This window comes from Dendrobates tinctorius, unplaced genomic scaffold (genome assembly GCF_039654945.1).
Source record: "Dendrobates tinctorius isolate UK_male_01 unplaced genomic scaffold, ASM3965494v1 ptg000326l, whole genome shotgun sequence".
NCBI classification, from domain to species: Eukaryota; Metazoa; Chordata; class Amphibia; order Anura; family Dendrobatidae; genus Dendrobates; species Dendrobates tinctorius.
Genome location: NW_027361993.1, coordinates 17,278,299 through 17,304,430, shown reverse-complemented (window position 1 = coordinate 17,304,430; position 26,132 = coordinate 17,278,299). Strand labels below are relative to the sequence as shown.

The window sequence follows — 26,132 nt, the reverse complement described above, 5'->3', positions numbered from 1 at the left end:
GATGCGTGGACCAGTAGCCATGGACAGGGACAATACCTTTCCCTCACTGCCCATTGGGTCAATGTTGTGGAGCTGGGTACAGATCTGGAGAGTGGCTCTGTACGTATTCTGCCAACTCCAAGGATTGCAGGAATGCAGTCTGTACATATTGAGTCCTCCTCCTACTCTAGTTCCTCGGAATCAGCACTGCGTGAGCCTGTTAGGCCAGATATGAGCACAGGTGTGGCCAAACGTCAACAGGCCGTCCTTAAATTAATTTCTTTGGGGAATCGGAGCCACACAGCACAGGAGCTCTGGAATGCCATCAAGCAGGAGAGCGATGTGTGGTTTGTGCCAGCGAATCTCCAGCCAGGTGTGGTAGTGAGTGACAATGGCCGAAATCTAGTAGCAGCTCTGGGCCTAGGCAACCTCACTCACATACCATGTCTGGCACACGTGCTCAATTTGGTCGTGCAGAGCTTTCTGAGGGACTATCCGGATCTTGATGCACTGCTGCACAAGGTTCGCCTAGAGTGTGCTCACTTGCGGCGTTCCAGCATGGCAAGATCGCGCATTGCATCTCTGCAACGCCGATTCCGCCTGCCAGAACATTGAATCATATGTGACCTCCCCACCAGGTGGAATTCAACGTTACATATGTTGGAGCGGTTGTGTGAGCAGCAGGCAGCAGTAATGGAGTACCAGCTGCATCAGGCGCAAACAAGTCTCACTGTGCGCCGGACACACTTCACCACCACTGAGTGGGCCACTATGAGGGACATCTGCCAAGTTTTGCGTGCCTTCGATGACTCCACGCGGATGGCCAGTGCAGATGATGCACTAATCAGCATGACTGTCCCCCTCATCTGTCTGCTTTAAAAAACCTTACAAGCACTAAGTGAGGAGGTTTTTGAAGAGGTCGAGGATGAGCAGTCAGAAATGCCATCTGCTTCTGGCAAGTCTGCTCAACGTGCTTCCACACAAAGGCCCAGGCAGGGGACACTTAGTGAGGAGGATGACGAGGAGTCAATGGAGGAGGAGGAACACATCTCTCCAGAGGAGGGAGGTACACAAGGCTCTAGTAGTCAGTGTGTACAGCGAGGGTGGGGTGATGCTGAGCAGGCAGAGATGCTGCCTCAAGCTGGGGACAGCGTTTCCGGTCCAGTTGGCAGTCTGCAGCACATGGTTGATTTCATGCTGCAGTGCTTGTTAAATGACCGCCGCATCGCCAACATTCTCCACACGGCTGATTATTGGGTGTACACCCTCCTAGATCCTCGCTACCGGGACAACTTACAAAGCCTCATACCACAGTTGAACCGGGAGCGAAAAATGCGGGAGTACCAAGAAACACTTGTGCAGGCCATCATGTTCTCCATTCCCCCCACAAGTGTTGCTGGTAGTGCTTTTCAAAGCAGCCATGTGGGTAGAGGCAGTGGAGGAAGCTCTGCACAAAGAGGTAGCAGAGGCAGTGCCGCAGGACAAGGCAAGGCCAGTATGGCCCAAATGTGGAAAAGTTTTGTGGGACCGCCACAAACGGCTACACCATCACAGACGGCTCCAGTCAGCAGGAGGCAACGTTTCCGTCAGATGGTGACAGACTACTTGTCGTGCCCTGTTAGTGTTCTCCCAGACGGCTCTTCCCCGTTCAAGTATTGGGTCTCTAAGCTGGATACATGGCCAGAGCTTAGCCAGTATGCATTGGCGGTGCTGGCTTGCCCTGCTGCCAGTGTATTATCGGAACGTGTCTTTAGTGCTGCAGGTGGTGTGGTAACAGACCGTCGCACGCGACTATCCGCCGATAATGTTGACCGGCTTACTTTTGTGAAAATGAACAAGGCCTGGATCTCACCTGAATTTGCCAGTCCTCTTCCAGAATAAATAATTGGCTGGCAACAGGATCCAGGTCTCCTGTTGTGTTCATGTTTCTATGACCTGAACTTTATTTCCTGGGCTACAGCAACGCCCGTTGTTGCTCAGAAGTGCTGTCCGCACAGAAAAAACACTCGCTCATGTGTAAGTGGGGTTCGGTAATGTCAGCTGATCCCCTGCTGTGTGTACGGCAAACTCTCCTGCTGCCTACAACTTCTGACTACCTCTGATTTAATATGTTCTCTGATTTGCCCTCTGTCTCCACTCTGTTTTGAGTATTTCCTCCAGCCTACAACACCGCCTGTTTCTGCTCTCAAGTGCCGTCTGCACAATCCACACTTGTTCCTGTGGTACCTGGGTCCTGTAACATCTGCTCATCTCCAGAGTTGAGCACGGCAATGTCTCCTGCTTTGTCTACATTCCCACTACTTGTAGTGGAAATGTGGACAGAGCAGGAGACATTGCCTGACTCACCTCTAGGGAGAAGCTGCTGTTACAGAACCCCAGTAACACAGGAACCAGTGTGGGTTGTGCAGACGGCATTTCAGAGCAGCAACTGGCGTGGTTGGAAGCCAGCGGAAATACTCGAAACAGAGTGAAGACAGAGGCCTAATTGGAGTACGTTGACAGTTAGTAGTAGTCTAGAAACAATCGCAAACTGCCACCAAGTAGGCCTCGGCCTACTACCTGATTTTTCCTGGGCTCCGACACCGCCAGTTGGTGCTCAGAAGTGCTGTCCGCACAGACAAAACACTCGCTCATGTGTAAGTGGGGTTCGGTAACGTCAGCTGATCCCCTGCTGTGTGTATGGCAAAGTGTCCTGCTCCCTCCACAGTCAAACAACCTCAGATTTACACCTGGCTCCAAGTAGGCCTCGGCCTACTACCTCATTTTCCCTGGGCTCCAACAACGCCAGTTGGTGCTCGGAAGTGCTGTCCACACAGAAAAACACACTCGTTCATGTGAAAGTAGGGTTCGGTAACATCAGCTGATCCCCTGCTGTGTGGAGGGCAAACTGCTGCTGCCTCCAAATTTTAGCTACTTCAGATTTAAACATTCTCTGATTTGGCCTCTGTCTCCACTCTGTGTCACGTCCGCCATGTCTGCCATGTCTGTTTGTCTCAAGAACTCCTGGAGCGATGTGCATGCGCATGTTTTGTCTGCTGTCCTGCATGTTCGATAGAGCTGTGTGCAGACTCACCTCATGTCTGAGCTGCAGGATCCCTGCGTTTCTGCTCTGCCTTCTGTGATCTTCTCGTCATGTCTGGAGTCCTTGATCATGTGATGTTTCTTAAGATCCTGCACTGTCTGGTTCTGCAATCATCTCGTCATGTCTAGAATCCCGGATCATGTGTTCTTCCTAGGATCCTGCACTGGTTGGTTCGGTGATCATCTCGTCATGTCTGAAACCCTGATCATGTGACGTTTCCAAAGATCCTGCACTGTCTGGTTCTGCTATCATCTCGTCATGTCTAGAATCCCGGAAGTGCTCCCCTGGTCCTGACCTGGAGGAGGAGGTGCTATGCCCTATATCAGGCCGCCTCTTCCTATGCTCAGGGCCTGATTATTGTGTTGCTTCCCTGCAAGGCTCTGGGTCTGTGGGGTTGCTCCCTCTATTCTGTGCCCTTGCACTTTGCTCTGTAGTGCGTCTCTGCACACGCTCCGTGCTCGTATTCCGCCTCTTGTCTTGTGCCATGTTTGTGTTTGCCTTGCTTTGCCTTGTAGTCCTTCTGCTGTTCTTTGTCTTAGTCTGTTTTGCTATGTCTCGCCTTAGCTATGCTGTGACTTGTAGTCCTTCCTTTGTTCTCTGCCTCGCCTGTTTTGCCATGTCTTGCTTTTGCTATGCTTTGACTTGTAGTCCTCCCTGTGTTCTCTGCCTTACTATTCCTTGCTTTGTGTTCCTCCCTATGGTCTCAGTCTTTGCTTGCTCTGCCTCGCTCTCTCCTATGGTGCTCTGTAGTGCTCCCTGGCACACGCACCATTTCTCCTCTCCTTAGTGCTCGTTTCTTTGTCTAGTCCCAAGGTCTTCCCTTGGCCCGGCTCTGGGCTTCTGCCTACGCTCCGCTGCTAGACTCTGTCCTCTCTCTGACCTGGCTCTGTTTCTGCCTGTATTCCTTGCCTTGTTCCCTGCCTTGTCCTTGCATTGAACCCCGGCGTGGGTTCCCCTTGGCCGTCTCCTGTGCCGTGGTAAGTGCCACGTGTTTGTGTACAGCCGTGTGTACTGGCCAGTGTGGCGTGCCCCCTGCGTGGCTCCTAGCATGCAGCCCTTCCTTGTGCCCTGGCGTGGCTCCTAGCACGCACCCTGCCTTGAACCCTGGCGTGGCTACTAGCACGCACCCTGCCCTGAACCTGGCGTGGCTCCTAGCACGAAGGTTCCTTTGCCCCCTCCTGTGCCTTAGTCGTGCCTCGTGCTGACGTTACAGCCGTGTGCATTGGCCAGTGAGGTGTGCGTCCCTGCGTGGCTCCTAGCACGCAGCCCTTCCTTGTGCCCTGGCGTGGCTCCTAGCACGCACCCTGCTCTGAACCCTGGCGTGTCTCTACACGCACTCTGTCTTGTGCCTTGGCGTGTCTCTACACGCACTCTGTCTTGTGCCTTGGCGTGTCTCTACACGCACTCTGTCTTGTGCCTTGGCGTGTCTCTACACGCACTCTGTCTTGTACCTTGGCGTGTCTCTACACGCACTCTGTCTTGTACCTTGGCGTGTCTCTACACGCACTCTGTCTTGTACCTTGGCGTGTCTCTACACGCACTCTGTCTTATTCTATGCTTTGGCGTGGCTACACACGCACCCTGTCTCGTTTGCGAACCTTGGCGTGTCCCCTACACACGCACCTAGTCTTGAACCCTGGCGTGTCCCCTACACACGCACCTAGCCTTGGACCCTGGCGTGTCCCCTACACACGCACCTAGCCTTGGACCTTGGCGTGTTCCCTAAACACGCACCCTGCTTGGATATATGTCGTGCCTCCTTGCCTGAACCCTGGTTTGCCTGCTGGAAGCCCGGAACCTGCCGACCGTTGCCAGAGGTCCGGAACCAGATGACTGCGGCCTGATGTCCGGAGCTGACGTCCGCAGCCTGATCCCTGGACCCTGTCGGTTTGCCAGCAGTCCGGAGTCCGATGCCATCATGCCATTACCTATGCCTAGGCGTGCCATCTGGCACGTACCATGTTATGGACCTTGGCGTGCCCACGCGCGCACCTTGCACGTTTTGCTTGTTTTCTCTGTATGTGATCTTGTGTTATTCTAATGAAGATACCTTGCACCTACGTCTAGTCTCGTCTTGCTTCCTGCTCGTCCTTGTCGTCAGACACTCGTCTAGTGTCCCCTGAGCCGGCCGTCTGGTCCCAGCAGTCGTGGTGGCTCACCCCCTTGGTCTTGCCCCTGACACTCCCTGTATAGGGGGTGGATTTTCACAAGGTCAGCTCGCCCTCGGTGGGTGGGTGCCACGGCCCAGAGGGTCCACTCAAAAAATGGGCTCAGCAGGAGCTGAGTCCGTCACACTCTGTCTCTAGTATTTCCCCTGACCTCCAACACCGCCAGTTCCTGCTCACAGTTGCCGTCCACGCATTCCACACGTGTTCCTGTGTTACTGGGGTTCTGTTACGTCAGCAGATCCCCCAATGTGTGTCCGCCACTGTCTCCTGCGCTGTCCACCTTCCCACTGCAAGCGGTGGGAATGTGAACAGAGCAGGAGACAGTGGCAGACACACATCAGGGGATCTGCTGACATTACAGAATCCCAGTAACACAGGAACACGTGTGGATTGGGCAGACGGCTACTGTACGCATAAACTGGCGGTGTTGGTAGTCACGTGAAATCCTGGAAACAGAGTGGAGACAGATGCCTAATTGGAGCACATTGACAGTCTGTTGTAGCCTACAAACAATCTAAAACTGCCATCAAGTAGGCCTCGGCCTGCACCCTGGTTCTCCCTGGGCTCCAACAACGCTAGTTGGTGCTCGGAAGTGCTGTCCACACAGAAAAACACACTTGTTCATGTGAAAGTGGGGGTCAGTAATGTCAGCTGATCCCCTGCTGTGTGGAGGGCAAACTGCTGCTGCCTCCAAATTCAAACAACGTCTTATCTTAAACTGCCTCCAAGTAGGCCTCAGCCTACAAAATGACTATCCCTGGGCTCCAACATCGTCAGTTGTTGCTCGGAAGTGCCGTCCATACAGAAAAACACACTCGTTCATGTGAAAGTGGGGGTCAGTAACGTCTGCTGATCCCCTGCTGTGTGGAGGGCAAAGTGTCCTGCTCCCTCCAAAGTCAAAATACCTCAGCTTTACACCTGGCTCCTAGTAGGCCTCGGCCTGCACCCTGGTTCTCCCTGGGCTCCAACAACGCTAGTTGGTGCTCGGAAGTGCTGTCCACACAGAAAAACACACTCGTTCATGTGAAAGTGGGGTTCAGTAACGTCAGCTGATCCCCTGCTGTGTGGAGGGCAAACTGCTGCTGCCTCCAAATTGTAACTACTTCAGATTTAAACATTCTCTGATTTGGCCTCTGTCTCCACTCTGTCTCTAGTATTTCCCCTGACCTCCAACACCACCAGTTCCTGCTCACAGTTGCCGTCCACGCATTCCACACATGTTCCTGTGTTACTGGGGTTCTGTTACGTCAGCAGATCCCCCAATGTGTGTCCGCCACTGTCTCCTGCGCTGTCCACCTTCCCACTGCAAGTGGTGGGAAAGTGGACAGAGCAGGAGACATTGGCAGACAAACATCAGGGGATCTGCTGACATTACAGAATCCCAGTAACACAGCAACACGTGTGGATTGGGCAGACGGCTACTGTACGCATAAACTGGCGGTGTTGGTAGTCACGTGAAATCCTGGAAACAGAGTGGAGACAGATGCCTAATTGGAGCATGTTGACAGTCTGTTGTAGCCTACAAACACTGTAAAACTGCCACCAAGTAGGCCTCGGCCTGCACCCTGGTTCTCCCTGGGCTCCAACAACGCTAGTTGGTGCTCAGAAGTGCTGTCCACACAGAAAAACACACTCGTTCATGTGAAAGTGGGGGTCAGTAACGTCAGCTGATTCCTTGCTGTGAGGAGGGCAAAGTGTCCTGCTCCCTCCAAAGTCAAAATACCTCTGCTTTACACCTCGCTCCTAGTAGGCCTCGGCCTGCACCATGATTGTCCCTGGGTTCCAACAACGCTAGTTGGTGCTCGGAAGTGCTGTCCACACAGAAAAACACACTCGTTCATGTGAAAGTGGGGTTCAGTAACGTCAGCTGATCCCCTGCTGTGAGGAGGGCAAACTGCTGCTGCCTCCAAATTGTAAGTACTTCAGATTTATACATTCTCTGATTTGGCCTCTGTCTCCACTCTGTCTCTAGTATTTCCCCTGACCTCCAACACCGCCAGTTCCTGCTCACAGTTGCCGTCCACGCATTCCACACGTGTTCCTGTGTTACTAGGGTTCTGTTACGTCAGCAGATCCCCCAATGTGTGTCCGCCACTGTCTCCTGCGCTGTCCACCTTCCCACTGCAAGCGGTGGGAATGTGGACAGAGCAGGAGACAGTGGCAGACACACATCAGGGGATCTGCTGACATTACAGAATCCCAGTAACACAGCAACACGTGTGGATTGGGCAGACGGCTGCTGTACGCATAAACTGGCGGTGTTGTTGGTCACGTGAAATCCTGGAAACAGAGTGGAGACAGATGCCTAATTGGAGCACGTTGACAGTCTGTTGTAGCCTACAAACAATCTAAAACTACCACCAAGTAGGCCTCGGCCTACACCATAATTGTCCCTGGGCTCCAACAACGCCAGTTGGTGCTCGGCAGTGTCTTTGGCACGGGGACTCCCTGTTGCCCAGCCTGGTTCCAGCACGCCTGCTGTTTCCGGGTAGTGTCAAGGTCACTATGCCACCAATCCGTTGTCCTGTCGTCTTGCGGCCGGGTTAGCCGACTCTACGGTGCCTGCAGTTTAGGTGACTCCTATGTGGGCTGCGGGAACTGGCACTGAAGGCTGGATCCGTAGTGCCAATGGGACAGGGACCCCCTGTAGGACTGTGGGTTTCGGTAACTGCGGCCAGCTTGCGGCCTGGCTACTTTGCTTTCAATGGGTACCTTCTGCTACCCACCCAGGTTCCAGCACTGTCTGCTGGTTCTCGCCAGAGCCTTTGGCCTAGGTGCCTCCATCTCGGTATCCGAGGTCCAGCACCGTCAGCTGGTCCTTGGTAGTGCTTTTTAGCACAGGTACCTTCTGCTTAGTAACCGTGGTCCAGCACCGTCAGTTGGTCCTCGGTAGTGCCATTGGCTCTTGTTCCTTCTGCTACCCATCCGGGTGCCAGCACTGTCTGCTGGTTCTCGCCACAGCCTTTGGCCTAGGTGCCTCCATCTCGGTATCCGAGGTCCAGCTCCGTCAGCTGGTCCTTGGTAGTGCTTTTTAGCACAGGTACCTTCTGCTTAGTAACCGTGGTCCAGCACCATCAGTTGGTCCTCGGTAGTGTCATTGGCTCTTGTTCCTTCTGCTACCCATCCGGGTGCCAGCACTGTCTGCTGGTTCTCGCCACAGCCTTTGGCCTAGGTGCCTCCATCTCGGTATCCGAGGTCCAGCACCGTCAGCTGGTCCTTGGTAGTGGTTTCTAGCACAGGTACCTCCTGCATAGTAACCGGGGTCCAGCACCGTCAGCTGTTCCTCAGTAGTGCCATTGGTTATTGTTCCTTCTGCTGCCACTACGGGTTCCAGTACTGTCAGCTGGTTCTCGCATGAAGACAACCACCAAGATACAGAACAAAAGACAGAAGAACAAGATGCAGAAGAAGCAAAAGCAGAAGAACAGAAAGCAGAAGAACATTAAGCATAAGACAAAAAATCTGCATAGAAGAAATCAAAATTATAAGCAGAAGAAGACTAAGCAATAAATGGGGGTGAGTCCGTTCCTCCTCGTGGTGCCCCTGGAAAATGCCTGCTGCTGCAGGCCAAACTGAACGCGGACAAATCCTGTTGTAAATCTTTTGTGACAGGCAGAACGTAAGGTGTAATCTTATAACTTTTATAGATAAGTACTACAGGAATGCCTGTCACCATAAGAAAATGAAGAAAAAGAAGAATAGGAAGAAGATGAAGAAATAGCATATGAAAATTAATAATAGCTGAATAAGAAGAATATGAAGAATGGAAAAAAAAAATTAATGGGAAGAAGGTGAAGAAGAAGAAGATGAATAAGGTGAAGAAAAAGTTGATGAAAAAAATGCTACTGCTGCGGATCATGAAGGAGAAAGTGTGGGAGAAGTACAAAAGAAGGTGAAGAGCATGGAAGTTGTGATACATACATATCTGACTAAATATAAAAAAGTTAACATAGTCAATATCTTTTTAACTCCGAACGTCTTGAAAAAAAAATTGGAATTAATGCTATGCCATGTGATTTGAATAAACCACTATGCTTTTAATGTCTCCTCCACCTCCCACAATACATTCTACATGATTCTTATTTGTTTTCAATTATGTAGAATTAGCCAACAAGGAAATAAAGGCCTTTTTTTAATTCCGATACCGGAAGTCCCATTGACTTGAATGGGACTTCCGGTATCGGAATCGGCGATACCCGATATTTTTTTCGTATCGGGCGATACCATCCGATACGATATTTTTGGGTATCGAACGGTATCGCTCAACACTACTTGTGAACCAGCCAGGCTGGGACTGCAGAGTGGCCAGTAAAATTAAAGTAAAAACATCCTTCTATTATTGAGAATGGAGCGAATTTTTAATGAGGAGTAAATTGCAAAGGTGTTTTCTTTTTACAAGCACTTTGGAAGTGTACACATCTATGAACTCAAGACAACCCATTTATTAACATCGCCTAATAATGCCAGTTGTGCACTAAAGTTGATGACATTCTGTGTTCGTACATGACTGATGTCCTTTGTGTAGACGATTTGCATTTCCATTTTTTTCAAAAAGGTTTAGCTAAAGCTTTGCAGGATTTTAAGGCAATTACATAACACTTTAAAGGGAATCCATCAATAGTGTTTTTCTACATAAGTTGAGAGCTGCATAGTATAGGAAAAGAAATCCTGATTCCAGTGATGTATCACTTACTGGACTGCTTGGCGTAGTTCTGATAGAATCTTTGTTTGTCTGAGATAGATGTAGCAAAGCTAAGACTTCAGGACTGTGTATAATCCCGCCCACACACCTGATTGGTTGTGCATACTATTATTTTGGACGAATTACCAATCAGTGTTGGGGGCGGATTTACACAGATTGGCCTGACTGCCTAGCACGTGAGCTGTAGTCCTGTAGTGTTAATATCCTGCTGATAAAACGCTTTTAATATTGAAACTACAACATATGGTCTTATAAGTGATACATCTATAAAATCAAGCTCTCTTGTCCTATTTTATGCTGCTCTCAGTTTAAACGGCCCAACCTGCTGACATATTCCCTTTAAGGATATTTAAAGAATATTTTAGAAGGGCATAAGGTTAGCTGGTACTGTAAAGTTGAAAAATGTGATGATTGTCTGTTTAATCCTGAATATGGTATCTAATTATGTCTTTATTAGACAAGTTAGTTCAAAAGAACAAATGATTAGTTTTCAGCAAAACTATACAGAAATATATTCATTTCAATGTCATTTCAAAAGAAAGGAATGTGCAACAAACATCAGTCAATACTTGGCACTGAGCCAAGCGGCTCTAGAAAAGCATTATGCACATATTCTAAGCTTAATAAAGCTTTAAAGGAAGCATATTTAGTAATAAATTGGATTTTCCATTGGGAACTTTTCTTAGTTTTCTGTCCTTCAAGTTATGCATGTTTAATATGTAGGTTTATGAACTTTGCAACCCCTAAAAATCAAGAATCCCATATTTATTTTCTATAACAAGGCTTCATTATAGTCTGAGAGAGATACAAAGTGAGCATGCTCAAACATTTTATATGAAGCATTCCCACCATTCATCTCTCCATTTTCATCCAGCCTGATTTACGAGGAAGTTGGGAACATAACACATGTCCCTACACGCTCCCCTCCCCCCGTCTTGGACGCCTATTCAATCATTGCTCTGGCCCTTGTCCCACACCTCCTCCTCCTGCTGCTGTTCAGGGTCTTTGCATGGCTCACAAACCCCAGGCACTCTGCTTAGGGAGCACGAGTGCTTCCTTTTTCTTAAAGGGATATCATGTGCTATCATAAAGCATCCCCAGCCAATGGCTCAGAGAAACATATTATTTAAGGCACCTCCAACTGATGGCAGGTGCCTGAGCAACATGTTCACTATGCTTTGTTGCACTCTTGCAAGTTCTCAGGTCCCCTGTATCTGCCAGTACATGTCAATACATATCTGTCCCTCCCGGTACCTGCCTGTACCTGTCTTCACGTACCTGCTGTGTATTCCTGTATTCTCCCCATGCCTGCCTGTATACCAGCCATTACTGCCTGCACCTGCCATGCCAGTCTGTATACCAGCCATTCCTGCCTGTATACTAGTAGTACCTTTCTGCACTTGTGGTGCCTGGTTGTATACCAGCAGTAACTGCCTGCACCTGCCATGTCTGAATATCAGCCATTCCTGCCTGCACCTTCTGTGCCAGTCTGTATACCAGTCTTAGCTGCCTGAACTTGTAGTGTCTTCCTGTATACCAGTCATAATTGCCTTCACCTGATGTGCCAGTTTGTATACCAGTCTTACCTGTGTTCACCTGCTAGTGCCTGCTTGTATACTAGTCGTATCCATAAGCCTCTACCAGTGCCTGTCTGTATACCATCCTTTCCTGCCAGCCCCTGCCATTCCTGTGTTCCTGCTGTAAGGAGGTTGCAGGGGAACCCTCACTTGCCTCCTCTCTTCTGGACATTGTTTCCATATTACATGCGGCACTTCGTCGTTCATTAATGTTTACTATTGTGTGTATACTGTACTGTGAATTTTTTTTGTCATGTATTGGGCATAGGCTTACGAAATAGTATAGAACCATAGGGGAATTAGAGTAGAAGGGGGGCATCATAGAGAATAGAGTAGGATAGATAAGAGTGTCAGTTTGGTATATGCAGCAAGGGGTTATTCAGTGGGGAGTAATTAGAGCAGAGCAGAGCTTAGGGATAAAGTCAGGACACTTCCTGATTAGACAGGAGAAGCCTGGGCAGGCTTGCCCAGGGAAAGGTGTGAGCAGTAGATGAAGCAGATAGCTGGCCATGGGGATACAGCTGCTATGGCAGTAAGGGGCCCCAGGCGGAAGGTAGTGGAGTCAGGCACCAGCTCAACAGGACCATCCCTAAGAAGGATCCAGGGTGGAAGCAGCTGAGATGGCATTCCCGGCACCTTTCTCAATTGGAACCGGACAAGGGGCTGAAAGGGAGCTGGTGATGCTGAAGGTACGGATGGGACAAGGACTTTCCAAAGATATGGCAGGGATTGCTGGGAGAAGGGAGACAGAGTTTCTGCAAAGGATAGAGGCTGCCCGGACGGCAGGGAAAGATAAGAAAATGTCTCTGTGGTTAACCTGTGCTGCCAGTGTGATGAATGCCTTGCTGAATAGTAAAGTTAAACTGTTGGAAAAGAACTGTAATTCTGAGATGTTTGATGGAACTTGGAAGCATAGAGCAGGAGTGACAGAACATGAGAGGATCCTGACAGTAACCGTGAGTGCACTGCTGCGCATGCTGCACATGCAGCGGAAGGGACATTGTATTTTATCTGTGGAGCACCAGGGTGTAGGAACTGTACAGCTAGTTGCCACGATTACCACCCTGGCCGCCTTACATTGTCATGCCTGCTTGTACTAGCTATATTTTTTTTGTGAGTTGTTCCAGATTCCTGCTCTTTGAGAGTCAGCAGCCGTGCATTCAAGGTCTGTCCTGGTGTAGCACCTGGTGTTCATCTTGGGCCAAGTTTAACCCCACCGAAAGGAGCTCTAGTGAAAAGTTCACCTAGTTATGCCCCTCAAGGCTCTCCTTGGACCACGGCACAATGGTTCCACCACTCTCGTTAAGGTGCTACAATCACAATTTCCTGTGCTGCAGATCTAGCAGGTCTCTGAATGCTGAGCTGTGTAAAACCCCATCCACACCATTGATTGGCTGTTTTTTGTGTACCCTGTGCATAGGCAGAAAGCTGACAATCAGCGGTGGGGTTGGGGTTGGACTAGGAGGCACAAGACACCTAGTGCTGAAATGATAATCTCCATGCTAGTGGATGGTAATGTAGTGTACGAAGCAGGACACTGTGATTCTTTTGCCCAAGGGCAAAAATATACCCTGAGCCAACCCTGGACTATTGCCTAACTTGATTGCTACAAGGGTATTCTTAACTTTTCCTTTCTCCATCACAATGCCAAGAGCAGGGACAATAACGACCGACTTGTTGCTATCATTCTTTTATATGGGGCCATCAAGTTGCAGCTCTCTGGTATATGCCTTTAGATAAAGGTTGATCTGGCAGAGAGTTTAGAGGTTATATCGGCTTGGCAATGCCCATCTCCTACTCTCACGAAGCTGTGTAAAAGTAAAAATAAAATGAGCAAAATAAAATGCACAGCTGTGAAACAAACTTCATGGTTTGAAGTAAACTTTAGAACTTCCTCTCATGATATTATTTTGTAAGCCAAGTTCTGTACAAATGGGTATATGTAATGCCCTGCGGTTCTTGTGCCAGGAGCTTGCCACATTGTTGCCAGGTAGAGTACCATAACTTTGCCTATGTGTTTCTTGCTAAATGTAAAGATTTCTTCCTGAAATGTCAACTATTACCTTTCTACTTTCCCATGGCTGAGTCTGAAAATCTGCATTAAAGCTGCGCCAGCACAAGAGACTTTTGAAATATGATTTTGCCAAGTCCGACGGCGTGCATTACTAATCTAAATTAACAAGCATTTACCTTCGGAAATCCATTGCTGGACATACATCAAGTAAACAAACCAGGAATTAAGGATATTGTGTTGTGATTGAATTTTGCAGTTTTGTCTCTCCTACGTATTTTAAGAAAATGACAATGACTATACAGTATATACTTGGCATGATTCATGATCGTCACTGCTGACTGGCATCAACACAGGACGCGATGTTCACTTTGAAAGATCAAGTCAACCTTCAAAGTCTCTTGTCTAAGATTGATTGTTGATTTTTCATTGATTTGGACCAGTCTCGTACACCTTTCAGAAATCAAATACAGCTCCCAAAGCATCTACCGCTCCATCCTTGTGCAAAATGAGCTGGTTCTTGTTGTCCCAAATAGTGATGAGAGTACTTGCTCAGATAACAGGCTATCCGAGCAAGCACAGGTGTTATCCCAGTATTTTGTGAAAAATGAGGATGAATGAACTCATGGAGATCAACATCCAACACTGCGGAGACACCATCACATGTTTCTCAATGCAGTGATTGTAGAGCAATGCCCCCATCCCTTATGGGAAATATGTAAAGCAATGGGATGAAACTGAATATTAGAAAAAACTTTTTGACAGTTAGAGTGATCAATGAGTGGAACAAGCTGCCACGAGAAGTGGTGAGTTCTCCTTCAATGGAAGTCTTCAAACAGAGGCTGGACAGACATCTGACTGGGATGATTTAGCGAATCCTGCTTTGAGCAGGGGGTTGGACCAGATGGCCCAGGAGGTCCCTTCCAACTCTACGATTCTATGATTCTATGATTCTATGATTCTAAAAACATGCAAAATACAAGCCGCGGAGACACCATCACGTTTCTCAACGCAAGCAATGACTAGCCAGGTCTTTCACCGGGAAGGAACAACCACGGGAAGGGCAGTCTCCAATGAAGGAAACCACCTGTGCCAAAACATGGTATCCATCCACAGACAGCTGTTTCGGGGTATTGCCCCTCATCAGTGTGGAGTAGGAAACTGACCAGTAGGAACAATGCCTAGTAGAAGACTGATGAGGATGAATGAACTCATGGAGATCAACACCCAACACTGCGGAGACACCATCACATGTTTCTCAACGCAGTGATTCTAGAGCAATGCTCCCATCCCTTATGGAAAATATGCAAAAACATGCAAAACACAAGCCGCGGAGACACCATCACATGTTTCTCAACGCAAGCAATGACTAGCCAGGTCTTTCACCGGAAAGGAACAACCACGGGAAGGGCAGTCTCCAGTGAAGGAAACCACCTATGCCAAAACATGGTATCCATCCACATACAGCTGTTTCGGGGTATTGCCCCTCATCAGTGTGGAGTAGGAAATTGGCCAGTAGGAGCAATGCCTAGTAAAAGACTATGAAAAATGAGGATGAATGAATTCATGGAGATCAACATCCAACACTGCGGAGACACCATCACATGCTTCTAAACGCAATGATTCTAGAGCAATGCCCCCATCCCATAGTATTTTTGGCGTGCTCAAATAATATGCTAGAGTCCCTGAGGCTCCATGTCTCGCGGCTGGTAAGGCAATCCCTGCATGTGTTGCGACTGTCTAAGGTTACTTTCACACTTGCGTTTTTTGCGCTGTGCTGCGTGCACATCATGCGTTTTTAATGCGTTTTGTTTTTTGCTCATTGTTTTTTTAAAAAAATGCATGCGGTTTTTGTGCTGATGTGCGTATGACCATCCGCACTTCAGCGCCCCCATAGACTTTTATGGGTTTTGGGTGAATTTCGTGCGCATTGCGTGCGCATGCGTTTTTTTGAGATAGGTCGGACGCACAAAAAATGCAACACGATGCATTTTGTGCACCCAGGCTCACACTGCAAAAAAACGCATGCGCATACAAAAACGTACAAACGCATGACAATGCGCACCCATGTTAAGTATAGGGAAAAAACCGCATGTGCATTTATGCGCAAAAACGCAGCGCAAAAAAACGCAAGTGTGAAAGTAGCCTAACAAACAGGCAATCCCTACATGTGATGCAACTGTCACAGCCGCGAATCATGCAGCCGTGGGGACTAGAGCATATTTTTCGAGCATGCCCAAGATATTTGGATAACACCAGAGCATGCGCAAAAAACACGTTATCTGAGCACGTTCAATCATCACTAGTCCCAACTTCTTCCCTTCTTTTGTAGGTGAGAAAATTGACTTTAGCCTTTGATGATTTCTCTCTCAATTGTCTAGTAATACATACCAACATTGCTGTTAGCCAAAGAAAGTGGTCTGCTTTCCACTTTGTGAACACCCCAAATCACCATGGACTACCCACTGTTATGCCAGTGTAGCCACTCACTTGGAAAATAGGTAACATTAAAATCTGCAGCTGACCCTGCCAGTTCCTGTACAGACTAGAGATCCTTATGCTGCAGCCTCTAGTGGTTTTACCATAAGCTGAGATAGCCCTAACTGTTGTGAATTTACTTTCTGGCCTACCAATGGTTGCTAGTGAAGATAGTGGAGCTGGTTATATTGACAGAGGGGTCGCGAGTTCTCTTTCTGGGCTCCCTCTGGTGGTTACTGGAGGTAATGGAGCTGATCTGATTAACAGAGGCTTGCCACCTTAAGACATCCGACTCCCTCTATCCCCTTAGTTTCCAGCTCAATCCCTGCATGCTCAGCTAAGTGTTCTTTTGCTATTGTTCACATTTGATTTGGTTTTGTCTATTTCAGTTTTGTGTGGTCAGCCAGCTCCGGCTGGGACTGTGCTGAATCTCCATCCATATGTTTCTGCTTGTGCCAGTTTGTTTTTGTCCCTTACTAGATTGGCCTCTTTTTGCTCTGCTTTCAGAATATACCAGAGTGCTGATATAGTGGGAGTGAAGTCGTGCGACTTCAGTATTTCTCTATCAGACGTGTTGGACATTTTTTGCAGGTTTTTTGCGTGATTGCAGACAGTGTCTTTCCTTTCCTGTCATGTCTAGTTAGTGTGGGCCCCATCATTTGCTCAGTCTATTTTCCTACCAGCGTTTGTGTTTTCATCTTGTCTCACTGACAATATATGTTTGGGGGCTATCTATTCCTTTGGGGTCTGCTCTGGGGCAGTTTAGATTTCACCTTTCTTGCTTTAGGCTTATTTAGTTCTCCGGCTGTGTCGAGGCGTCTAGAATCATCGTAGGTACGCTCCACGGCTATTGCTAGTTATGTGGATAGGATCAGGGGTCTGCAATCTGCTTAGTTACCAACATCTCTGGTTTTCTGTGGCGTAGCTTGGTCTCACTCTCATCCTCGGTGACCCAATCATAACACCTAACCACAGACAGTTGTTGGCAACTTGGACCTATGTTGCCTGAAAGGCCATCGAGTGCAACTTGTTCCTCCTAAAGAATGGGAGGGCAGAGCAGAGTGTAAATTACCTAGAGAAGGGAAAGTGTGCTGAAAAAGAAAAAGATCCAGAGTGAGTAAAACAAACCATGAAATACAAAATAAAGGGATGTAGTGCGTACTGTTAGAGAATATGCCACCTACTTCCTAAAAAGAAACAAAAGATATGTGTAGGGTAAAGAACATAAACAGCAAAGAGATAAACCCTAGCTGGTCTTTCACTGACTGGTTTAAACTACAACAAAATGAAACTATCACCAGCAGTAAATACCAGCAGGGAAAATGTATATAAAGCTGCACTCAAGGGATGATAGGTTAGACAAATGAGTAAATGAAAACACCTCTTACCCTAAAAAGACTGAAGCAACGATAACAGAACCTAAACACCCAGAGAAAAAATGTATCTGCTGTGGTTCGGCGGAGAGAAAAGTCGACTACAAAGCACAAGCTGAAGGGTTTGAACCCAGATGCATGACACCCAATTTGCCTGGATTGGGACAATACTATCAGTTGCAATTATGGAGATGGGAGAGGGCATATTTACACCGCGGTAAGATTAAGATTTGGGGAAAATTCTACTCATTACTGAAATTATGAGCAGCGTTAGGAGACTTAGTAATCAATAGTTATAAAGTGTCAGTCAGTGTAACCACTCTCCTGAATAGGGCAAATCCTCTGTAAGCATACAGGGCAAATTTCTAAGCTACAGCAATCTGAATCTGTTGGAAAGAAGAACTAAAGGTTCCCACAGACATTAGACAAAAGTCAACTGAACCCACATATTTCAGATTACGTCAGGAGACATAAGAATTGAACAGTTGGAAATCAATTGCCCTATTGTTAGGCTCACCAGGTGAGGCAGACTCTCCATACCTCAGGTCCCGGTGGGCAAACAAACCCCAGGAGCTGCTGCAAACAGTAAGTAATCTGGGCAGCAAGGACATGGCACACACAGCAATCTCAGGAACAGTAAGACTGATGGAATGGAGTCCAGCAGGGATGAAGGCAAGCACAGATGGGGGAGAACACCAAACATATGATTAGAGACTCAATCCCAAGACACAGGTGTGTACCTTAATGAGCCTTAAATAGATCTAGGGAGATGATGTCATTGATCCCTGCTGGTCAACTTGCACAACCAAAAGTGGAGCACAGCAGAGGGCAGTGGAGCCAGGGGAAGGAGGCTGAGCGCAGGATACCTTGGAAACTGGTATGTAACACTTATTCTTTTGTTTGGCAGAGAGATAAACCATTGCTAGAAGGTTCTAGTGGCAGACCTTTCATGGAAAACACAGGAACACTTGGCCAAGTCGAGTAGAGGGGAGCTCACTGTCAGCTTACAGATGCCTAATGTATAAAACCACTTACATGAGGCTTAAAGGGGTTGTTTCGGTGCAGATGGAATATCCAACTCCAAGCTGCTGAGCTCGCTGAGTGACTGTGGTGCTGCCAAGCACTGCAACCAATGTCAGACACTCTAAGCAATAGCAGAGACTAGCTGGTGGACCGGGGGAAGGTGAGTACCGCGTGTTTTTTTCTTGTAAAGAGAGGGATGAATTATATTTGAAAGTGAACAACCCCTTAAAGTACCTACTGTTTTCTATTCACTGACAGCAAGTAGAGATGACGACAAGTTAAACCATTAGTTTATGAAAGATTGGGAAAACGTTTGGTCATAATAGCTCTGCTGCATCTAATGTACAGTAATGAAAACTTCACTTCATGGAATCACAAACTTAAGGAAGTTTAAGGAGAATATTTTTGGGTTTTTTGCAAAATGTTCAGAATAGGTTAAGAAAGTAAGGAAGTATTACTCGCCTCGGGCCGTCACCTGTCGTTACCGACCCTACACTGCTTGGGTAACCCACTAGTCTTCATCTCCTGCTGCAGAGATCACATTCCATCAGAGGGACATGTGAAGGCTACAGCCAATCAACGACTTCAGTGGTGATCCTCTGCACCCTCTGATTGGCTGCAGCGGTCACTTGCCCTTGTGATGGGACATCATCAATGCAGGAGGAAGTAAGAACTATGGAAGGTCCAAGAGGATCAATGCAGTGAGATGCATATTGTTTCTTTCATTTATTTAACCCATTATTGTAAAAAAAGTCTCCCCAGACAACCCCTTTAATTTAAAGTGATCTTCCTAAAAATCAGCACCCACCAACCAGCATCCCTGTTATGCAAATCTGCCTAGATACCTAATTCCAAGCATTAGCACAGCACTATTGGCAGAACTAAAAAGCCTAGCAACCCGGAGACTGAATACAACTACAACCTCCATGCTCCCTTTAATTATTTGCCAGGGGCTCCCGTGATACCAGCAGACGCACACAACCGTAATAGCCGATCATATGTGCATATTCCTTGTGAGAGCAGCAGATCACAAAGTAAAGCCTAAATCATTAATAATATTCAGAGGTGACAGAGCTAAAGCCCCGCGGACACTGCGACACTATAACTCCCTGGATGATGAGAGTTATACTCTCCCAGCAGCAGGAGGTATGTATACAGTATACATCTTTATAGAGAGGGGAGTGAGATTATACAGATGTAGCAGATCTGAATATGTTGCGTATAAGATAATGCTATGGGTCTACCGGCAGTCCCATGTAAAACTACAGATAAACTAAAGATATAGCCAGAAGCTATAACCGATGATGCTCTCAGCTCTGCCTTCACTACCAATCATTTTACGTGAATCAGAAGCAGATCTATTACCTATAGTAACAGTTCTGTACATTTTCACCCGCTGGAAAGTTACAGATCAGTCACTTCAGAGGTTTCTAAAAAGGAAACTCCTTAAAGAGAATCTGTTAGTAAGATTAACCCCTAAATACCACATATATAGGCTCACGGGTCTTTGTAACACAAATCCATGGACACCTTTATATCTTTTAACTGTTGCTGCATTTCCGATAAATTAATGTTGTTATTTATATTCAAATGAGATATTAAATTTAACTTGTCACATGAAAAAAAGGCTATTAACCTGCAGATATGGATCTATTCTGCTGGTTAATGGCGTTCGAAACCTTCCTGGCGCCCGTACTTAGAGCCCGGCTGCCAGGAGGAATTGAACTATTGAATCCTTAATTTGCTGATTAGTCTTACATCTTCAGGTTAATACCATTTTTTTCAAATAACAAATTCACTTTAAGTGCTCTGGGCGTGTCAAAGCACTTTCAGAGTCTGTTTCTCCGATCAGCACTAGATTCTTTAGCTTGGTCCATATCAAAGAGCTGCATGCTCATATATGTAGTTAACAGTGGTTGGCCTAACTGATAGATTCCTTTAAAACACCCCCAAAAATATTCTATTAGGAGATGATTGCCTTTACTGGAGTGGGAATTTGTGGATGTCCATGGACATGACACTACTGATAAAAGGTAAAATACATGAGCATCTCACAAATGAGACTGCAACCTATGTAACCTGCGTGTGCTGTTTTGGGGAGTGTTCCTCCTTAGAGAAGGGTCTTAAAACGTCCACGGTATGTAATCTTACCTTCTGATATGTGTCTGTTCCTAGCGCTCAAAAAATCCCTAAGCAAGAGGAAGGGAAATACTCTCTGCCCCTATATCCCCCTTTATTTTTTGAATGGGGGAACTACAAAAAATAACACAGATCACAATCTACCGTTATTTACAAAAATGTTCAATTTATTTCCATAATTTGTAATATTCTATGCAAGAACATGGAAGCATAAAATGTAACAAACAAACTGCTTTTGCCCCCTAATCTCTGAGCAGTATAATGTAGGGGCAGAGAGCCTGATTCCAGTGACATGTCACTTACTAGGCTGCTTGCTGTAGCATTGATTACGTCATTATTGTATCCGCAGTAGATTATCACTAGAGGACTAGTAAACCTGCTAGCAGATAGTCTAACCACGCCTCCGCTACTGATTGCCAGCTTTCTGCCTATGCAGAGTGTACACAGAAAGGAGTCAATCAGTAGTGCAGGTGGAGCTATACAGGACTCAGCATTCAGAGATATGCTAGATCTGCAGCAGAGAAAACTGTGATTTTAATAAAAACTACAGCAAGCAGTAAGTGAAATATTACTGGAATCAGGGTCTGTGACCCTACATCATGACATCATGCTGCTTTTGATAACAGATTCCCTGTAGCAACCATATTACACAAATATTGTAAGCGTGATAAAATCTACATTGACATTGATTGAATGTTAACAATTACTATTGGTATCCGTAGGCTTTAAGAGCATATTAATACCATTGTGTAGTATAATGTTCCCGTAGCTGCACTATGATACACCAAGTATATATGGAACTGGTCCCAGCACCTGCTGCTACGTGACATAAGTAGTGAGCAGCCTCCGATCCTCATTGTGCTGCTCCTGCCCTGGAGTCAGGACTCTGACCTACTATCAGATTGTAAGCTCTTATGGCCACTGCTCTCCCTACTCCTGTTTCATGGCTAATCAATGTTTCGTAGACTTTTATTATTATTATGTTCATAATACAGAATATCTTACTGCCACATACAACATGATTACTAGAGGTGCGCAAATCAATGTGTATGACTTGCTGATCAGCTAAACTAGCAAATACAATGACTGAACGCAGTCGGCAATTATTTGCTGGAAGAGAACAGCAAACATGTTAAATCAATGTATCCATCGCATGGTACATAACAGATGTGAGCAGCTACAATATTTATATGTTGTGATTATTATTATTATTATTATTATTATTATTATTATTATGTGTATCATTATAATTGTCTATATTATTATTATATTATTTAATATTATAATTATAATTATTATTATTAGCATCATTATTTTACTATTCAAATTATATTTTGAATATATTTTTATTTATCATATAATTATTATTATTATTTTACTAGCTTAGAATATTATAGTTTATTATATTTTATTATATTTGTATTTATTTATTTTGTATAATAATAATAACAATAAAATCTAATATATAAAGCTGAAGTATGTGTGTATGTATGTGTATGTGTGTATGTATGTGTGTGTGTATGTATGTGTGTGTATGTATGTGTGTATGTATGTGTGTATGTGTGTGTGTATGTATGTGTGTATGTATGTGTGTGTGTGTATGTATGTGTGTATGTGTGTGTGTATGTATGTGTGTATGTATGTGTGTGTGTGTATGTATGTGTGTATGTGTGTGTGTATGTGTGTGTGTATGTATGTGTGTGTGTATGTATCTGTGTATGTGTGTGTGTATGTATGTGTGTGTGTGTATGTCCAGGATTGGCATCCGCACCATCGCAGCTGCAGCCACAAAATTTTGCACAGTCACACGTCTGGACCCCGAGAGCGTCATAAGCTATGTTGTGAGGTGAAATTTTAACCCCGCGCGTTCCAATTCACCAAACAATTTTGCCCCCATCTACATAATGGTGAAAAAGTGTGTTTATCAAGCCCCGCCCCTCATTATGATGTCATAACGGTTGCCATGGCGACACTGATGTCATCATAGGTTGCAAACCCCGCCCCTCATTATGATGTCATAATGGTTGCCATGGCGACACTAAAGTCATAATAGGTTGCAATGGCGAAGATGCTGTCACAATGGTTGCCATGGTGACGATGTCTTAATAGGTTGCAATGGTGACGGTTATGTCATAACGGTTGCCATGGTGATGATGATGTCATAATGGGTATATGGGCACGGGACTATGGGATGGAGGATGTGTGATGGGTATATGGGCACTGGACTATGGGATGGAGGATATGTATGATGGGTATATGGGCACGGGACTATGGGATGGAGGATATGTATGATGGGTATATGGGCACGGGACTATGGGATGGTGAATATGTATGATGGGTATATGGGCACGGGACTATGGGATGGAGAATATGTATGATGGGTATATGGGCACGGGCCTATGGGATGGTGGATATGTATGATGGGTATATGGGCATGGGACTATGGGATGGCGGATATGTATGATGGGTATATGGGCACGGGACTATGGGATGGAGGATAATTATAATTTGTTCTAACTAACCACAGTTAGTTACTATGCCCGGGCAGCGCCGGGCTCTTCAGCTAGTATATAATAAAAATATAACTCTAGAAGTAAATTATTATTATCATTGCTATTATTATTATTATTATTATTTTAATATTACAGTTATATTTTTATTATGTTTTTATTCCTATATTTTATTATTATTATTATTATTATTATTATTATATAAATATGTACATTTCCTCTCGTAACTCCAACCCCCTTTTCATGTTTTCATACTCCAAAACTATATTTAAAGGTGGTGGCTTTGCACTTAGTTGGCCTCTAAGTCAAATTTAACGACTAATACAGGGAAATTAGTTAATGATGATCCCCATTAGGGACAGGAATTGATGAGAGGACATCTGTCACACTGTGCTATTTGATGTGCAGGGGTGCACCAGTCATCAGGAGCGCGGAGAATTTCGCCTTGTTGCATTTTCCAGCATTTTGGCAGATATACAGTGTCGTCACTTATCAGAATAGGGGCACATTTCAATTTTTTTTGCCTCGAGCGGCAGCAGAGCTCGGTGCATTTTGGTCTATTAATAAGAAATGAACCTTTAGACATAACTCTGCAATGAAAGTTGTGGTTTAAGAGTTCCCCTTTAATGAGCAGTAAACCAGTCTATATAGAAGTTGAAGTACTCACTGGGGGAATAATAAACAAATGTCAGGAAATGCAAAGGAGCAAGTACAAGTGGCACAAGTGGTACAAGTGGGATAAGTGGTACAAGTGGGATAAGTGGTATAAGTGGGACAAGTGGGAAAAGTGGGACAAGTGGTACAAGTGGGATAAGTGGTATAAGTGGAACAAGTAGGAAAAGTGGGAGAAGTGGTACAAGTGAGACAAGTGGGACAAGTGGTATAAGTGGCACAAGTGGCACAAGTGGGAAAAGTGGCACAAGTGGGTCAAATAGTACAAGTGGTACAAGTGGGACAAGTGGTACAAGTGGGATAAGTGGTATAAGTAGCATAAGTGGGACACTTGGAACAAGTGGGACAAGTGGGACAAGTGGTATAACTAGCATAAGTGGACACTTGGAACAAGTGGTACATGTGGAACAAGTGGCACAAGTGGGGCAAGTGGGACAAGTGGCACAAGTGAAACACGTGGCACAAGAGGGACAAGTGGGACCAGTGGGACAAGTTGTATAAGTGGTATAAGTGGCACAAGTGGGGCAAGTGGGACAAGTGGCACAAGTGAAACACGTGGCACAAGAGGGACAAGTGGGACCGGTGGGACAAGTTGTATAAGTGGTATAAGTGGCACAAGTGGTATACGTGGCACACATGGTACAAGTGGAACAAGTGGTACAAGTGGTACAAGTGGCACAAGTGGGATAAGTGGTATAAGTGGTACAAGTGAGACAAGTGGCAAAAGTGGCACAACTGGGATAAGTAAGACAAGTGCTGAAAGGGGGGCATTATAGGACTACATTGTATTAGAGATAAAAGGAGGGAGATGAGGGTCAGAACTGGGGGCTTCAGAGAAGCAATCAGATGAGAAGAGGGAGGTCACTGTAACTGAAGACTGGCAGATAAGTGTGATCAGGTGAGGACAATGGGAGCTCACAGGGGACAGTAAAAATAAGAGCTGACAGGATGCAATACAGTAATAAGCATGCAAGGCGAGCCATGTTGGAGCAGGAGGGGTTAACTGTGCATGCATTTGCCTGTTACAGACAGCAGAGACCAAATTGCAATTCCCTGGCATAGAGGTTTGCAGAGCAGAAGACAGCACAGTGCTGGGTCCATGCTGCTGGAGATTTCTCATGTGCGTACGATAATATATTAGGATCTTGCATGGGTTCTTCAACTTAGCACTTACCTTGAAAAGCCAGCATCACCAGCCAGCGCCTACCACTGGCACAGCTGGCATCTTGCTCTGTGTGGCTCAGCACAATGCTTCCCACCCATCCATTCTCTTCTTCTTCTTCTCTTTTGCAGCCTAAAATATGAGAATCCTGTGAAAGAAAAGTGGATGCAAAGATCTTGTACAAGCACCACCACCATCATCCTCATCATCAGGACCAGGCTGCTCATCATCTCCAGAACTTGCTGCTACTGGGAGCTCAGCTTCTCTCTTCTCTCTCTCCATCCTTCTTTCCCTGGCAATAAATGCAGACTGGATGCCTCTCTTAATGTGGACATGTGCATTTAAAGACCAGGACCTTCCTCTGTCTCATGCCTGCTGCCCCGATTTCTCCTTTTCCCATTCCGCAATCCTCTAAACAAGATCTGACCATGTCCCCATAAGCTTCCTATGCAGGAATGTCCTTTATGGATCCAGCTGCTACTTCTCTGTCTACCCTCAGCTAGAGCCAGCTCCTATCTACCACATCTCGGAGGAATAGCTCTTGATTTGTTTTTTTTTCCTTTTTTGCACACATTTTACATAAGAGATCTAGCAAACTGTCATTATTTATTTTTATTTTTTTCGTATCTTGTGTAATAATAATTGCATCCAGTTCTGGAAGCGGCACAGATGGATAAGTGCATGAAGATCTGATCCATTTAAACGTGACCATGTGGATTACACAGCTTTTGGGGATCAGGTAAGATGAATCTTATGCTAATGGATCTACCTTTTTTTTTCTTATGCAATGCAGAAAGGAAAGGGGGGGGGGGGGTGTAGAATTTTGCAAAGAATTTTGCAAAGAATTGAATGATGTCTGCCAGAGATTAGGATTGCTCTGTGTTCTGCTATGTTCCTGGCTGATGATTGACCTCTTTTTTATGTCTAGAACTCAATGCAAGTTGCTTTAACCCCTTCCAGGGGCTTAGCATAAAGGACATGATCTGGCTATTAAATATTAGTTGTGCCAATAGGGATGTAATAGAGAACAAGTTGCCTTCTTGACCTCTGTGTAATAGAGAACTTGGGCAGAATGCAATACATGATATATCCTATGAGGCTGGTTATTATTACATGCCATGGATTATGCCATGACTCCTGTAATGCCATGTTCTGCCAAGGTCACATGGGCTCCTACAGGACTGGGAGTACCTGTGGCATCCATGATATAAGTGCAATGTTTATACAGACTTGTGCAATAAGTAGATTTATTATAT

The 26,132-nt window shown here is 45.9% G+C and overlaps 1 protein-coding gene and 1 long non-coding RNA gene across 8 annotated transcripts in view; one reads left to right on the top strand and one right to left on the bottom strand.

Moving 5' to 3' along the window:
• LOC141074218 (uncharacterized) overlaps window positions 1–25,003 on the bottom strand; it is a 47,061-nt gene extending 22,058 nt beyond the window's left edge. The window contains exon 1 of the long non-coding RNA XR_012227157.1: window positions 24,889–25,003. This is a non-coding gene — a long non-coding RNA (uncharacterized lncRNA). The remainder of the gene's footprint in view (window positions 1–24,888) is intronic.
• A 386-nt stretch (window positions 25,004–25,389) lies between these two features.
• The window catches only part of AJAP1 (adherens junctions associated protein 1), a 542,737-nt gene continuing 541,994 nt past the window's right edge, over window positions 25,390–26,132 (top strand). For all 7 annotated transcript variants that reach the window (XM_073561799.1, XM_073561796.1, XM_073561794.1 and 4 more), the window contains exon 1: window positions 25,390–25,615. In XM_073561799.1, coding sequence (XP_073417900.1) covers window positions 25,587–25,615 — 29 coding nt within the window. In that variant the 5' untranslated portion in view covers window positions 25,390–25,586. The remainder of the gene's footprint in view (window positions 25,616–26,132) is intronic.